The sequence below is a fragment of the Chlorocebus sabaeus genome, chromosome 5 (assembly GCF_047675955.1).
Source record: "Chlorocebus sabaeus isolate Y175 chromosome 5, mChlSab1.0.hap1, whole genome shotgun sequence".
Classification (NCBI taxonomy): domain Eukaryota; kingdom Metazoa; phylum Chordata; class Mammalia; order Primates; family Cercopithecidae; genus Chlorocebus; species Chlorocebus sabaeus.
In genome coordinates this window covers 72,206-89,098 of record NC_132908.1, presented here as the reverse complement: position 1 = coordinate 89,098, position 16,893 = coordinate 72,206, and the positions used below count along the sequence as shown (strand labels likewise).

Here is a 16,893-nt window from a genome sequence, read left to right as displayed (position 1 = left end):
TCTGTCTGCTCTGACATACTTGGTTAGCATGCAGTTCTGGAAGAAGCTGAGACTGGTGCCCTCCTCTGGGACCTTGGGGCCATGGTGTTCTCTCAGCACCCATATTGACATGTCCTGAGAGACGTTGGAGGGGCCGTTTGTACCTTCTGGCCTGGGGCGGCCAGAAGTCTGGCCGAGCCTCCCGGACTTAGCCGGATATGAGTGTGTTGGCCTGTCCTGCCAACTGGGAGCTGAGAATAGCGGAATAGGGTCAGGGGGTGATGGGAAAAGCACCAGTTGGCTGCTCTCCTGGGTGGTGGGGCAGTGAACAGAGGAAACATGATGGGGGGAGGTGCTGTAGAAATGGGCAGTTTGGAGAAGAACTTGTATGTATTTTGCTTCTATTTTAGAACTGGTGTCACTGTGAGGCTTTACATGCTGTGTTCCCTGTGCAGGACACAAGGAAGGTGCCGGCTACTTCGAGTGGCCAGGCCTTGACCAGAGTGGTTGGAGATCCCACCCCTGGTGCCTGGAGCCCCCAGGGATGCGGTGAAGGCCAGCTGCAGACAGCTTTGCTCGAGCAGTTGCATCTCCTCTGTGTCATAGAACAAGTGCTGTTGGCTCTTATTTAAGGCAAGGGGGCTTTGTGGTGAGCGGTGGAGCAGGGTGGGGGTCTTGGTTTCTCCATCAGGGAGTTTTAGAAGCTCCTGGTGAAAACGACTCCTTCCTTGTTTTGTGCGGTTCCCCCAGGGGATGACGTGGGCTGCATCCCAGTGTGGAGCCCCTTCTTGGGGCAGGGCTTCCTAGGAAAGACAGTGCACACAGGGAGGGCAGTGTGTTCCTTGGCTTCATTCAGGAAATGCAGCTCTGTGCCTGCGTGCCTGACACATTTTACAATGTGTAGAGAGCAGAGAATGAAACCCACCAGCCCCTCCTGAGGATTGAGCTCTGGCTGGGGAGACAGCATCAGGCAGCAGGTCAGGGGTTGCAGTGCCAGTGGGCTTGGAGTCAGGGATGGCTCCAGTGAGAATGTGACACTTGAGTGGAGACCGATGGAGTAAAGGAGCCTTGGGGTGTCTGCAGAGAGTTCGTGGGCAAGGGCAAATGCCAGGGCCCCGAGCACAGCTGAACCTGAGTGACTGGGCACAGGAGGTGAGGTCACAGGAATGTGGGTGTTGCAGGCCCATGGCTGGGACTGTCCAGGTGGGAGTGTGGGGAGGGGTAGGCAGAGGGGCCAGTGCTCTGGGTGTCTTGGTGGTGCTGAAAAGGCCTGAATTTTGGACATCCCTGCAGGTGGAGCAGACAGGATTTGCTGATGGTTTAAAGTGGATTGTGAAAGAAATAAGGAATCTGGGATGGTGTTGCTATGTTTGGCCTGAGCAAGCTTTGGGACCTGAAAGAACCAAGTTGCCGTTACTGAATGTGGAGGGAGAGGGTTTCTGTGGTAATGAAGTGTTGGGACTGACTAGGACGGTTGGCTTGTGGTGATCACTTGGTATCCACATGCACTGCAACTGGGGTGCTGTGGGCATCTGCAGAGTGCAGGGAGGTGGGCACTGTGTGCTTCTCACCACTGGAACACTCTGGGGGGACTTGGCACTCCTTGCCTGCCCTCTTCTCCCTCTGAGACAACCACTGCTCTGCCTGGACGTGCACCTGTGACTGGGTCTTCATAAGGTGTACAGGGCAGGCCCATTCACAGGGAGGTTTTACTCTGGGTGTTGGGTGTCTGTCAGGGGTCTGGACGGGCAGGGGCCTGAGTTAGAGTGCCTCTAGTGCACTCAGTCTCCAGGACAGGGCTACAGCTTCTCTCAAGCCCTGGCAGTCTGGTTGGACTACAGATTCCAGGACTAGCCAGAAATATGTTTCTTCTTTCTTTTTTTTTTTTTTTTTTTTGAGACAGTCTTGCCTTGTTGCTCAGGTTGGAGTGCAGTGGCATGATCTCAGCTCACTGCAACCTCTGCCTCCTAGGTTCAAGCGATTCCCCTGCCTCAGCCTCCCAAGTAGCTGGGACTACAGGTGTGTGCCACCACGCCTGGCTAATTTTTGTATTTTTAGTAGAGACAGGGTTTCACCATGTTGGCCAGGCTGGTCTCGAACTGCTGACCTCATGATCCACCCACCTCGGCCTCCCAAAGTGCTGGGATTACAGGTGTGAGCCACTGCGCCCGGCCCCCTTATTTTCTTTTCTTAAACATAATGTGATCTTAAGAGATGCGCTCCTGCCCAGGTCTCCACATGCAGTTTCCTCTCAACAGCAGGGGAATCAGCACCATTGAGCAGGGTGTTTTCTGATCTGTGTGCATGGTTGGAAAGTTTGTGTGAAGGGGTAACAGCGCCCACTCTCTGCAGCCTGTGCACGTCGGGTGTGGTTCGGCTTCACATCAACAGCTGGCTGGAGGTGAGCTTCTGCCTGCCCCACAAGATCCACTATGCGGCCTCTAGCCTGATCCCCCCGGAGGCCATCGAACGGAGCCTGAAAGCCATCCGGTAAGTGCCCAGCCCCACGTGCTCACTCCCTGCCAGGGCCCTTTCCTTTAGCTTCTGCCTGAGATTTTACCAGTTAACTTTGTTCCAAAAATTCTCTTTTCTTCGTCCCTCTGCGGAAGCTGGCAGGTGGGGCTCTGCTGTTTATAGACGTTAAAACACATAGTTTTGTATCCAGTTGTGTCCAGAAATGACCAATCCCAGGTTTCCCCTGGGCCCTCCTGGCACCACCTTAGGCCTGGGCAGGGCAGCCTGGATGTGGGGGTGAGTGTCCTGGGGGAGGCTGGAGGGCTGAGGGACTTCAGCTTCATGGTGTTGTCCCCACCCCAGTCTTTTGCATTTCAGTCAGCACTCGTGGGATCTCAGTTACTTTCTTTTTCTTTGTGTGTGTGTAAGAGAGAGAAAGACAGAGTTTTGCTCTTATCGCCCAGGCTGGAGTGTAGTGGCTCGATCTCGGCTCACCACTACCTCTGCCTCCTGGGTTCAAGCGTTTCTCCTGCCTCAGCCTCCCAAGTAGCTGGGATTACAGGCGCCCACTGCCATGCCCGGCTAATTTTTTTGGTATTTTTAGTAGAGACAGGGTTTCACCATGTTGGCCAGGCTGGTCTCGAACTCCTGACCTCAGGTGATATGTCCATCTCGGCCTCCCAAAGTATACTTTCTTAATTTAATTGACTTTGTTTTTTCTTTCTTTCTTTTTTTTTTTTTTTTTTTGAGACGGAGTCTTGTTCTGGGTTCGAGTGCAGTGGCACAATCTCCATTCACTGCAGCCTCTGTCTCCCAGGTTGAAGTGATTCTCCTGCCTCAGCCTCCTTAGTAGCTGGGATTATGGGTGCACACCACCACACCTGGCTAATTTTTGTATTTTTGGTAGAGATGGGGTTTCACCATGTTGGCCAGGCTGGTCTTGAACTCCTGACCTCATGATCCACCCACCTTGGCCTGCCAGAGTGCTGAGATTACAGGCGTGAGCCTCTGCGCCCTGGCAATTTAATTGATTTTCTGCAAGGAAAGAACTGAGCCCAGTCTTCTGGCACCACCCGCTCCCAAGTCCCCCAGTTCCTTGAACATTATTTAATTAAAAAAATATATTGGCCGGGCGCGGTGACTCAAGCCTGTAATCCCAGCACTTTGGGAGGCCGAGACGGGCGGATCACGAGGTCAGGAGATGGAGACTATCCTGGCTAACACGGTGAAACCCCGTCTCTAGTAAAATACAAAAAAAAATTAGCCGGGCGAGGTGGCGGGCGCCTGTAGTCCCAGCTACTCGGGAGGCTGAGGCAGGAGAATGGCGTGAACCCGGGAGGCGGGGCTTGCAGTGAGCTGAGATCTGGCCACTGCGCTCCAGCCTGGGCAACAGAGCCAGATTCCGTCTCAGAAAAAAAAATATATATATATATCTGTGTACATTGCTGAAATTTGGAAATGACAGAAAGCAAAGCGCTGCCTAGTTCCACCCTCCCCAGTTCGTGCTCTTTCCTTTCAGTCTTAGCTAAGCATATTTTAACGTACTTCTGTTCTCTGTCTGTGAAGGGGATTTTGCTTTTTTCATATTTGGGACAATTTCCTTAGGAAAGATTCATTCATTTCTTCAATCAACAAATGTTTGCTGGGCGTCTCTGCGGTGGGATATGGAGTCCAGTCTTCAAACCTTCCCCACTTTTGTCATGTGTTTTTTTTCTGAGGGTGACATAATCCTTGCAGGTTTTTGTTTTTGTTGTTTTTGAGACAGAGTCTCGCTCTCGCCAGGCTGGAGTGCAATGGCGCAATCTCGGCTCACTGCAACCTCCGCCTCCCAGGCTCAAGCGATTCTCCTGCCTCAGCCTCCTGAGTAGCTGGGACCCCAGGTGGGTGCAACCACACCCGGATAATTTTTGTATTTTTAGTAGAGATGGGGTTTCACCATGTTGGCCAGGTTGGTCTCAAACTCCTGACCTCACGTGACTGCCTGTCTTGGCCTCCCCAAAGTGCCGGGATTACAGACATGAGCCAATCCTTGGCAGACTTTGTGAAGGCCTCTAAACAGACCACTGACCTTTTCTCAGATCCCACTCTTGGCCCTTCTCTCCGCAGTTGAGGGCTGGGAGGCTCCAGCTGCACGTTTGTGTCCCATACCTGGTGCATACCTGGTGCATACGTGGTGCAGGTTCCTGTACTTCGTGTGTTCCGTAACAGGCGATTGTTTTGCAGCCCCTACCACGCCCTGCTGCTGCTCAGTGATGAGAAGTCCTTGCTGGGTGAACTTCCTATCGACTGCTCCCCTGCCCTAGTGCGGGTGATCAAGACCACATCTGCTGTGAAGAACCTGCAGCAGCTAGCTCAGGATGCGGACCTGGCCTTGCTGCAGGTATAGCTCTGGGGGCCTGGATGGGTGGCATGTGGCAGGTGCTGGGGCATCAGGAAAGGCAGGCCATCTGCCATACTACATCCATAGGGGCTCTGTCCAGCTGAGAGCTGTGGCACAGCCCACCATGGGGTGGGGCCAGTCCCTGGGATGGCTGGAGGTTTTGGCATCTGAGTCAGACCTGGGTTCGGGGCTGGCTTTGTGAATGAGCCATGGGACTGACCTGTTCTTCTGTCTCAGAGAGGTAAGACAAGTCTGTGAGAGAAAGGACTGGGGTGCTCCCAGTATTGGAGGTCGAGATACCAGAGCTAGTGGGTGGGCAGGGCAGGAGTGGGCAGGGTCCTGGGGGCCTCACAGTGGTGATTAATAAGCATATGGGAACTGAGGGCAGGAAGCTTGGATGCAGGGCCCTCCCATATGCAGAACAAAGACCTAACCTGGTGGCCTTACCCCCTGTGTGTGCACACGTGTTGGCCTGTGTACTCTGTACAAGATGCCACTTTGCTGAGCCACATGCTTATGGGCCTGTCCATGCAAAGGGCTGCCCTTTCTGATTAGATGGAGGGCCCCTCAGCCATGTCTGCAGATCTGGTTGGAGTGTGGGTGAAGTGTGGGAGGAAAAGCACAGGGAAGGCTGGGCACGGTGGCTCATGCCTGTCATCCCAGCCCTTCAGGAGGCCGAGGCAGGCGGAGCGCTTGAGCCAAGGACTTTGAGACTGGCCTCAGAAACATGGCAATACCCCATCTCTACAGGAAATACAGAAAAAAAGAAAGAAAGAAAAATAGCTGGGCATGGTGGCATGCACCTGTAGTCCCAGCTACTTGGGGGTATGAGGTGGGAGGATCACTTGGGCCTGGGAGGCAGAGGTTGCAGTGAGCTGAGATCGTGCCACTGCACTCCAGCCTGGGTGACTGTGTTTCCAAAAAAAAAAAAAAGCACAGGGAGAAATCAGAAGCAGGGGCTGCTGATGGGGTGGCCAACAGGCCATGGGATCATCTGTGGCTGCTAGTCATGTGGAGTGGCCCAGAGCCACGGGACCATTGAAGTGTTGCCTAAGGGCGGAGCCGGTGGTGCCTGTGGGTGGCGCCCTTGTCTGGTGGTGGTGTGCACGGTATGGCCACCGGGGGGCAGCAGAGGCTGCCAAGGAACCCAGGCATGAGGTGGGCCCGCCTGGGTCCCTCTGGCTGAGCTTCCATGCTGTTTTGGCCTGTGAAGCAGGCCTTTGCTTCTTAGCACATTAGGGGAACTTGTCCAGCAAGGCCTGACTCTCAGGCCACTTTTCCCCAAAAGCAGCCTTTTTGGATTCTGTCTTTGAGAGTAAGTCTCTCCCGCCTCTGTATCTCAGGGACCCTTTATCTATCCTCTGTGAGACCTTTTACCACATTGTGCCCTTGTATTTTTATTTTCTTTTCTGAGACAGGTTCTTGCTCTGTCTCCCAGGCTGGCATGCAGTGGTGCCATCATGGTTCACCCAGGCTCCAGCATCCTCCCAAGTAGCTGAGACTACAGGTGTGCCCCTGGCCTTTTTTTTTTTTGGTGGAGATGGGGTCTCCCTAGGTTGCCCTGGCTGACATCAAACTCCTGGGCTCAAGTGATCATAACACCTTGGCCTCCTAAAGTGCTGGGATTAATAGGCATGAGGCACCATGCCCAGCTGTGCCTTTCGACTTTGTGGGCTGGACAGGACCCAGTAAAGACCATGTCCTGCCCACCTTCATAGCATCCAGGAGACACAGAATTTTACAAGAACTCACTGCTCCATACAACCCTGCAGAGTGAGGGAGTCAGTGACCCCCGTGTCCTGATGAGCACCAGCCACATGGTAAATGCGTGTGGCTGTTCACAGGTCCTGTGTTGAGCTTTTGAAAGGAGCTGGGCCTGGCTTTCCTGAGGCTGTCTGGCAGGAGTTTGTGCTGGACACTGTGCCTCTCATCCTTGTATCAGAGTCTCCTTGGACAAAGCTTTGATGTCCTCTTCTGAGGTTGTCTGGCAGGAGTTTGTGTGGACACTGTGCCTCTCACCCTTGCTGTCAGTCTCCTTGGACAAAGCTTTGGTCTCCCTTTGATGTCCCCTTCACTTCCCTGCCGTGGCCTTGACTGGGGAGAGGGAAGGCTGTCATTGTTTTCCTGTGTCTGTAACCCTTCCCTGCTGTCCCTGCTGCAGGTCAGCAGAGCTTTGCTGCTGGTGTGGCAGTGCACAAGCCCCTGGGCCATCCCTGACGGGTCACTCTGTTTCCTTGAGATAGTCCCCTGGGGAGCATCTGCCTCAGGTGCGAATGTCACCAGGTAGTTTAAAGTCCCTTATGTGGCTCATGTCTGTAATCCCAGCACTTTGGGAGGATGAGGCAGGAGGACTGCCTAAACCCAGGAGGTCACGACCAGCCTGGACAACATAGGAAGACCCTGTCTTTACAGAAAATTAAATAATTAGCTGGGCATGGTGGTGTGTGCCTGTGGTCCCAGCTACTCAGGAGGCTGAGGTGGGAGGATCACTTGAGCCCTGGCGTTCGAGGCTGCAGTGAGTTGTGATTGCACACACTCCAGTCTGGGCAAAAGAGCAAGACCCAGTCCCAAAAAATAAAATAAAATAAAATAAAATAATTCATGTTTACATCAATCCAGAGAGAATCTACAAGTAAATTTTGGGTTTGTCATGATAAAATTAATGTTATAAGACTTCAAACACTACACAAATTATAGACACAAAAAGGTCCCACAGTCCCATATCCCACAGGTAACCTAGATCCCTCCAGGTTTTTTATCTGTGTGTGTGTGTGTGTATATACAAACATTTTATTTTGTATTATGAAAATTAGGATCGTGCTGTACATTCGTTGTGATGACTGAATAACGGCTCCCAGAGACATACACATCCTAATCCCCAAAATCTATGAATGTGAACTCATGTGGCACTTTGGAGATATTACTAAGTTAAAGATCTTGAGATGGGAAGATCATCCTGTTAAGCCCTAAATGTAATCACTAAGGCCCTTATCAGAGGGAGGCAGAGGAAGCTCTGACTGAAGAGGCAGCGACGTGACCACAGAGGCAGAGTGGAGTGATGTGGCCGCAAGCCAAGAGACACTGGCAGTTGAAGAGGCAGGACGAATTCTCTCTGGAGCTTCCAGAGGGAGCCTGGTCCTGCTGGCACCTTATGCTGGCCCTGAAGTACCGATTTTGGACTTTCGATTTCCAGAATGGACAGCATCTTGGAGAGGCTACTGCAGGGAGAGGCAGGAGGTGGAGACCACTATGCTGAGCAGAGCTGGGGGAAAGTGGGTGTGTCTTTTGGAGAGAGCACATGCCAGTGGCACGTGGGGTGAGGCAACAGGGTGGTGATGGAACTGAAACCTGCCATGTTGGGGTTAGCAGTGCCATTGGAGGCACCACTCGCACAATCTCGGCTTACTGCAACCCCCACCTTCCAGGTTCAAGCAATCCTCCTGTCTCAGCCTCCGAGTAGCTGGGACTACAGGCATGTGCCACAGTGCACGGCTAATTAAATAAAAATTTTTGGTAGAGATGAGGGTCTCACTATATCGCCCAGGCTGGTCTCGAACTCTGAGGTTCAGGTGATCCTCCTGCCTTGCCCTCCCAAAATGCTAGGACTACAGGCATGAGCCACTGCACTCAGTCTGGAGGCCCTGTTTTCTGAGCTGAGGTATAAGTGTCCTTAGCAGCGGGCAGCACTGAGTCCAGGCAGGGGTGACTCATCCCCACAGAGGCCTACTGGCCAGGAGGGTGGAGTGGTGTCTTGGGGTGATGCAGAGGCAGAAGTGCAAGTGCTTAGGATTGCACACACCTTTTCATGAAGTGCTGTGGTGCTGTGCTCTCAGACCTCAGGCCTGAAGTTTCCTCTGGAAGGGGTTTTGGGTGTGTTTGTGTTTCCTGCTGTTCAAGGGTCCACAAGAGCAAAGCTGGGAGGGGGTCTCTGTGGAAGTCAAGGCACATGGGGCAGACCTGGGGCCTTTGGGTATGTAGGAGTGGCATGCTGAGTGACTCCACACCCATCATTGGGGCAAGGACATGCCTGAGTTTTAGGGGGTATGAGAGGGCTGTGCCCTGCCAGTACATCCAGCTAAGACCCCTGCCCAGCTGGGCCAACCCTGTGTTCCCAGCACCCCAGACATTCCCATGCTTGTGGCCTCAGACCACCATTCTTCAGTGGGAGTCAAGACAGTACAGGATGGGAAAACAGTGGCACCAAACAGCACAGGGAGCAGTGATAAAAAGGCCATTGTGGCCAGGTACAGTGTCTCACGCCTGTAATCCCACACTTTGGGAGGCTGAGGCGGGTGGATCACGAGGTCAGGAAATCGAGACCAACCTGGCCAACATGGTGAAACCCTGTCTCTACTAAAAATACAAAACTTAGCTGGGCGTGGTGGCATGTGCCTGTAATGTCAGCTACTCGGGAGGCTGAGGCAGGAGAATCACTTGAACCTGGGAGGCAGAGGTTGCAGTGAGCTGAGATTGCACCACTGCACTCCAGCCTGGATGACAGAGCAAGACTGTCTCAAAAAAAAAAAAAAAAAAAAAAAGCCATTTCTCACAGAAAGTGTCGTGTGCTGTGTGCTGGCTGTGCCCCACATCCTAGCGAGAGGTTGGGAAGGTGCTGTTCCACATTGGGGAGGAAGTCTCGGGCCATAGCCACCAGGTGTGTTCTGCACGAGCCTGGGACCAGCTTCTCCGGGCTGGTAGGCCATGGCCACCCATGCTGAGAGCTTCTGACAGCTCCCAGTGGGCCAGCCTCAGGCATGGTCCTTGCAGCTTCCCCTCTGCCTGCAGGTTTTCCAGCTTGCAGCTCATCTGGTGTACTGGGGCAAGGCCATCGTCATCTACCCGCTGTGTGAGAACAACGTCTACATGCTGTCTCCCAATGCCAGCGTGTGTCTGTGAGTGCTGCTGGGTCTCCCAATGCCAGCGTGTGTCTGTGAGTGCTGCTGGGTCTCCCAATGCCAGCGTGTGTCTGTGAGTGCTGCTGGGTCTCCCAATGCCAGCGTGTGTCTGTGAGTGCTGCTGGCTGCCAGAGCCTGGAGCCCTGAGTGGGAAGGGGTGAGGCCGGCAGGGCCCTCCAGATGCTGTTCTCTGTGTTGGCCAGGCACCAAAGGCTGTGGAAGCCCCAAGGCCAGGCTCTCACTTCAGCCTAACTCCTGGCCACCAGCGTGCCCAGGTCCCAGTTCTGGTCTGGCTCTGTGCCGTGTGACTCTCCTGTATCCCCCCTATGCCGGGCCCCCTCCTCCAGGCTGGCTCTCCTAATCCACCTTGAGGGATCAGAGGTGAGATGCAGGGTGAACTGTGCCCACGGCTCCTGCTCCTGCTCAAGGGGAAGTGCCCAGGTTCTGTCCACCTGGAGGCCTGCCTGGCCTCATACCGTTCTGCCCCCATCGCACCGTCCTGGCCCACCTGCCACACTTTGCTTCTCTGCTGCCTACTGAGGCCAGTGTTGAGAACACAGTGGGGGGTCTGAGAACACGGTGGGGGTTCTGCTGCACTCACTGGCATGCTCGTCTGCCTCCAGGTACTCCCCGCTAGCCGAGCAGTTCTCCCATCAGTTCCCATCTCATGACCTGCCGTCCGTCCTTGCCAAGTTCTCCTTGCCGGTCTCCTTATCAGAATTTAGGAATCCCCTGGCCCCCGCTGTGCAGGAGGTGAGTCACAGAAGCTCAAGGAGCCTGGAGTGGCAGGTGCGTAGTGGATAGGCACTACCTGCCTGGCTGTTGGTTCTGGTCTGAGCCCTTACCACTGCCAGCTGCTTCTCCTTGGTTTTGGGGGCTTGCCATGCAAGTGCTGTGTGCTCAGCAGGGCCCAAAAGTCAGCTGCAGATGCTTGGCCAGTGACCCAACACTTGGGCAGTTGTCCCCTCCCCATAGAGCCCACCCTGGCTGTGGCAGGCAGTTTTTAGGGTTAGAACTGAATTAAGCTTGGCAGGAGAGTGCTTACCTTTTCTGGCCCTACAGACCTGCCTTGTACCCCTTTGGGACTGGGGACTGCCTACAGATGAGGGTGCAAAGGCAGCTTTGTTCTCACTGGGCCGGGGCCTGACCCTCTGAGAGTTTTGCTTCTGCCTTCACTCCCTGCCATGGCTCAGGTGGCCACAGGGTCTGTGGGTATGAGTTCTGGGGTCACTGGTCCCCAGAATCTCCTCATCCAAGAGAGCCTAGAGAAGACCCTAGTGGGCCTGGGTCAGGGCAATGGGCAGGCAGGCTGAGAGCTAGGAGTGGCTGGGGGATAGGAGGCCTCCTGCAGATCTGTGGGATGGACTGGGGCACCGCTATCTGTAGCAGGGCCAGTGGCTTCCCCTGTGGGCTGCAGGTGTCACAGCCTCGTGCTGAGGTGGCTTTGCCATCCTCCCCTCCACTGAGTTCTGGGCAGAGACTCAGAGCAGGGCCAGATAGGACAGAATGTTGGAGACAGACGAACTGGGTGTTCTCACGTCTTTGTCTCCAAAAGTATTTGAGTAAGTGCCAGATCTATTAGGCAAAAGCAGTCCTTAAAGTCAAACCCTTTCCGTTCTCAAATTGTGAATGAGAATAAAATTCTGGTTTTTCAGCTCCTTTAGATGCCAAACCTGACAGAGTTCTTAGTGCGGTCTTTCATAGAGCCCTTGGTTTCTGGGAGCTGAGCCAGGTTGTATCAGCTGAATAAGAGGCACTCTTTGCACCCCTTCTCTTGGGCCAGTGCTTAGGGAGGAGCTGCTGGTGCTTCCATCCCAGAGGCCTCCTGTGGTCTAGATGACGGGGTGGCTTTTCCAGGCCATGACTGAGTGGTTGCTCCAGGCCTTGTCAAGGGCCTAGATGGAGCCAGGTTCTGCCTGGGCTCCAGTGCCGGAAAGCCCCTCAGTTTTATTTTTTGTTCATTGATTTTATTTATTTTTGATTGCACTCCAGGCTGGAGTGCAATGGCATGATCTCGGCTTACTGCAACCATTGCCTCCCGGGTTCAAGCAATCTCCTGCCTCAGCCTCCCAAGTAGCTGGGATTACAGATGCCTGTCACCACGCCTGGCTAATTTTTTGTATTTTTAGTAGAGACAGGGTTTCACCACGTTGACCAGGGTGGTCTCGAACTCCCGACCTCAGGTGATCCACCCACCTCATCTTCTCAAAGTGCTGGGATTATAGGTGTGAGGCACCATGCACAGCTTTTTTTTATTGTTTTGATATAGAAACTTGCTCTGTTGGCCGGGCGTGGTGGCTCACACCTGTAATCCCAGCACTTTGGGAGGCCGAGGCGGGTGGATCACTTGAGCTCAGGGGTTCGAGACCAGCCTGACCAACGTGGAGAAACCCTGTCTCTACTAAAAATACAAAAATTAACCAGGCATGGTGGCACATGCCTGTGAAATTGCTTGAACCCGGGAGGCAGAGGTTGTGGTGAGCTGAGATCGCACCATTGCACTCAAGCCTGGGTAAAAAGAGCGAAACTCTATCTCAAAAAATAAATAAATAAATAAGTAAAGTATTTAAAAAAAAAAAAAAAGAAACAAACAAACTTGCTCTGTTGTCCAGGCTGAAATGCGGTGGCATGATCTTGGCTCACTGCAACCTCCGCCTACCGGGTTCAAGTGATTCTCCTGCCTCAGCCTCCCAAGTAGCTGGGATTACAGGCATGTACCACCATGCCCAGCTAATTTTTATATTTTTAGTAGAGATGGGGTTTCACCATGTTGGCAAGGCTGGTCTCGAACCCCTGAGCTCAAGTGATCCACCCGCCTCGGCCTCCCAAAGTGCTGGGATTACAAGCGTGAGCCACCACGCCCAGCCCCATCTGTTTTATTTCTTAATTTCGCGTTAAGTCTGGATATTTTGCAGTCCATTTGACCAGGTCATCTTCTTACTTACCTGGCGTATATCCACCATTCCCATCCCCAGTTCCCCAGCCCCCTCCCAGGAGGTAACACTGGCCAGCAGCTCCTTGTCGACCCTCCCAGAGATGAGGAGACAGATGTGTATCTGAGGACACTGATCCTGTCTCACACTCCTCGCTGCTCAATGCCTGTGTCTGGGCAGTGCTTTCTCACGGGGACTGGACTCTACCTGGCACAAGGCTCCTCACTTCTCCTCACTGCCAGCCCCACCTGCTAACCCAGAGACACTGGACAGCCTGGCCAGGACTTGCCTTCTCACGGTGGGGAGGGGGAGGGGAGTGCTCCACCCCCAAGCCCAGGGTCACTGGCTTCAGCTTTCTTGTGGATCCACCCTTGTGCTCAGGGTGGACTTTCAGATAGATCCAAGGAGAGGACTTTCTGCTCTCAGGGTGCCTGCCCACAGCCTCTTTCTAAACAGTGTCTGGGCTTGTCTGGAGGTGGACTGGCTGGCTGGGACAAACTACAGGGCCAGTGGGCTGAAGGAGAGAGGAGGCACAGGGGCAGCTGCAGCAGCACAGTGTGGGGGATTTGCTCAGAGCAGCGGTCACAGGGGGCCTCCACATCTCAGGTCCTGCTCCTCAGCCAGAGGCTGGGCGGCCCAGGTGTGTGGTGGGAGCCCATGCAGGTGTGATCCAGATGTCCCCTGGCCCCTCTCCCTTCCCAGGAGGGTGAGCTGGCCTTGCAGAGCTGGCTGGCAGCTGGGGGCTCCCTTTCTGAGAAGAGGGTCTTTCTGCCTGTGAGTCAGCACAGGGAGTGTGCTGTGGCCATGTCTAGGGCCATGGGTCCCTGATCCCCCAGGAAGAGGTTGGAGTGGGGAGGGGGACCAGCCTCACCTGCTGCCACCCGCAGACCCAGCTTATCCAGATGGTGGTGTGGATGCTGCAGCGCCGGCTTCTCATCCAGCTGCACACCTATGTCTGCCTGATGGCCTCACCCAGCGAGGAGGAGCCCCGCCCGCGAGAGGACGACGTCCCCTTCACTGCCCGGGTCGGCGGTCGCAGCCTCAGCACGCCCAACGCCCTCAGCTTTGGCTCCCCAAGTAGGGCCCCCCCGGGCATCACCGTGGTAGTCAGGGGAGATGGTTGGGGGTGGTGCCCAGGAGGCTCAACATGGGCCCTGCTGTGAGTGTTGAGGGGCCTCCACATGGCTGCGCGCACACACTCACAGGCATGCGCCTTGTGTCCCCCGTGGAGACACCTCTCCTGTCTCCTAGCACCACCGTGACTCTGAGGTGGCAGCTCTGCCTCCAGGCTCTTCAGCAGGCTTGCTAGAGTCAGGAGCAGCTCCCAGCCCACCAAATCAGTGCCGGAATCTCTGCCCCAGCCTGGGATCAGAGCAGGATCTCTCAGCACTACCCGGACAGCTGACACCTCTGTGCCCCAGAAGAGCTGTCATGGCTAGTGTGGCTCAAGGGCGGCAGCCTGTTGCCAGGTCCCAGGTGCTTTGTCCTCCATCCTGGGTGAGGGGCAAGATGCCCAGGCCCACCTTGGGGTGTTTGTGGGGCACACATTGCACCTCTGTTCAGGTCCCTTGAGGGTGCCCCCAGAGGGGAGGCTACCCATTTCCCAAGTCAGCCATATGAGGGGGGTGTGTCACACCCAGGAGGTGGGGCAGCCGCGGATGCTTGCAGGCAGATGTTGCAGCTGGGGCACCAGATAGGGCCCTTGTGGGAGTTAGGGGTGTCACTGGAGGCTGGCTGCTGGCTCTGCCCTCGCTGTTCCCCTGGGTGTCCTGGAATTTCACTTGGTCACCCTGACCCATGGCCCCCACAGCCAGCAGTGATGACATGACCCTCACCAGCCCCAGCATGGACAACTCCAGCGCAGAGCTGCTTCCCAGCGGGGACTCACCACTGAACCAGAGGATGACGGAAAACCTGCTGGCCAGCCTGTCAGAGCATGAACGCGCAGCCATCCTCAGTGTACCCGCAGCCCAGAACCCTGAGGACCTCCGCATGTTTGCCAGGTGGGTGCAGGTTGACCGTTGGGACTGGGGCCAGTTGCAGGGTCAGGGCAGAAAGTGGATAGGGACGTACGCAACAGGACCAAATCCACTGAGAACAAATGGGGCCCTGTTCGAGATGGAGCCTCTGCAATCAGGTGTGTAGGGGCAGGTGCCACTGCCCAGGCGTGGGGATGCAGCTTGTCACCAAGACCCCGGGCTGTGGGCCTGGCGTGCCTGTTTTTGGGCCTCTTCGCTCTCTACTACTTCTTAGATATTTCTTGTCCCTTGAGAGGCAGTGCCAAGTCCTCACCCTCAGGAGACTTGGCAGGGGTTTGCCCAGGACTCGAAGCCCCGGGGGGCACCCAGGATCCCCCACGTTATAGGTGGTGTGGCTCAGTGGTCTCTGTCAGCCCCCCCGATGTGGGGGATAGTGTAGTGGCACACTTTTCCGGGAGTGGTCAGGTTGTCAGGGACTGAGTTCCCTGTTAAGAACCACATTCCAGGCCCTTGAGAGAACCACTTGCAATGCTTCTGAGCAGCTGGTCCAGGTCTCACCTGCATCCTAGCATCCTCTGTGCCAGCCTCAGTTGCAGAAACCACCCTAAAGCAGTGACTTTCCAAATGATGGTGACATTAAAAAAAAAAAAAAAAAAAAAAGCAGGCCAGGCACAGTGGCTCACACTTGTAATCCCAGCACTTTGGGAGGCCAAGGTGGGTGGATCACCAGAGGTCAGGAGTCCGAGACCAGCCTGGCCAAAATATAGTGAAACCCTGTCTCTACTAAAAAATACAAAAATTAGGCAGGCATGGTAGCACACTCCTGTAGTCCCAGCTTACTTGGGAAGCTAAGGCAGGAGAATCGCTTGAATCTGGGAGGTGGAGGTTGCAGTGAGCCGAGATCGAGCCACCGCATTCCAGCCTGGGTGACAGTGAGACTCCATTTCTCGGGGGGCGGGGGGGGAATAAAAAAGCTGTGACCTTTTGGCTCCAGAGCTATGTGGGACTCACCATAGCATGAAAAAGAAGCCACCAGCAGACCCCTGATCCCAACATCAGGACACAGGCTGGGGCAACTATGGGTGTGAACAGCTGTCTATCTTCCTGGACCCACTTTGCCTACCTGCTGGTCAGCAGGACCATGGTGGGCGTGCGGTCCTGGAGGCCTGCCTGCCCTTGTTGGGGGTCTGTGGCTGCCTCCCTGGCCTTCACTGCCAGCTCTGCTCAGGCCTTTGGGCAGCTCAGAGTTGATTCCCAACAGTAGCTATTCAGCAGAGGCCTTTGGGGGCTGGCATCAGGTTGGGCTCACGCCCACCCATCCCTTCCAGGCTCCTTCACTACTTCCGAGGCCGCCACCACCTGGAGGAGATTATGTACAACGAGAACACTCGGCGCTCCCAGCTGCTCATGCTGTTTGACAAGTTCCGCAGCGTGCTGGTGGTGACCACCCACGAGGACCCCGTGATTGCCGTCTTCCAGGCTCTGCTTCCCTGAACCCAGGCGGAGGGCGGAAGGCTGCCGGGGTGTGCAGGTGGGCGCTCGCGTCTTCCCACCCAGGGCTTCCTCCCTGCTGAGGCTGAGCCCTCTTAGCCCTGAGGCCTGGCACTGGGTGGATGCCTGCCAGCCATGGCCCAGTGAAGCCTGCAGAGCCCCGCTGTACTGGCCCCTGGTGGTTCAGCTGTGAGGCCGCTGCCCTCCGCTTTCCTATGCTTCCCTCCAGTCCTCGCCGCATGTGTAGGCGTCTCCACGCTGGAGCGGGCCTGCCAGAACTCCTGTCTCTGGGTGAGGGCTGCATCCTTCTAGGCCCATGTGGGCTGTGCGTTTCTCAGACCCTCCTTTTGTCCCTACACCTGCTCCCTGGAACCCCCCTCTGTGGCCACCCTGAAGAATGTGCTGAAACACTTGTGTGGCCTGTTCCTGTCTCTCCGACAGCCTTCCATTTGTGAAGTGCCCTGTGGCCCTGTCCCTAGCACCACCTCTGTCTGCCATGCACTTCTTCCTTCCAGGCTGCCATGAGCCTTTCCTGGCCCAGCCCTCACCACAGTCCATGGAAGCCACAAACAGGCTCATAGCCAAGCTGTGACCTGGTCCTGACCATCTGGGGCGCGAGGGCCTGAGCTCCCCTGCTAGGCTGGAGCAGCCCTGTCACCTGTGCACATCTTGCTGGTGGAGGCATGGCCCACTGTGCAGGACTCCACCCTCGGGGGCTCTCTGCTCCCACACTGATGATTCTCCCCAGCATCCACAATGGGTCTGGCACTACATACTCAGGG

At 55.3% G+C, this 16,893-nt stretch overlaps 1 protein-coding gene across 7 annotated transcripts in view; it reads left to right on the top strand.

The window, feature by feature from the left end:
* NPRL3 (NPR3 like, GATOR1 complex subunit) overlaps positions 1 to 16,893 on the top strand; it is a 55,676-nt gene that overhangs the window by 37,094 nt on the left and 1,689 nt on the right. For 6 of the 7 annotated variants that reach the window (XM_037990091.2, XM_073014950.1, XM_073014955.1 and 3 more), the window contains 7 exons: positions 2,332 to 2,469; positions 4,657 to 4,813; positions 9,599 to 9,705; positions 10,332 to 10,461; positions 13,529 to 13,718; positions 14,452 to 14,644; positions 15,949 to 16,521. In XM_037990091.2, coding sequence (XP_037846019.2) covers positions 2,332 to 2,469; positions 4,657 to 4,813; positions 9,599 to 9,705; positions 10,332 to 10,461; positions 13,529 to 13,718; positions 14,452 to 14,644; positions 15,949 to 16,114 — 1,081 coding nt within the window. In that variant the 3' untranslated portion in view covers positions 16,115 to 16,521. Of the gene's footprint in view, positions 1 to 2,331; positions 2,470 to 4,656; positions 4,814 to 9,598; positions 9,706 to 10,331; positions 10,462 to 13,528; positions 13,719 to 14,451; positions 14,645 to 15,948; positions 16,522 to 16,893 lie in introns of those variants that run through there. The other variant, XM_073014949.1, reaches the window with a different exon arrangement.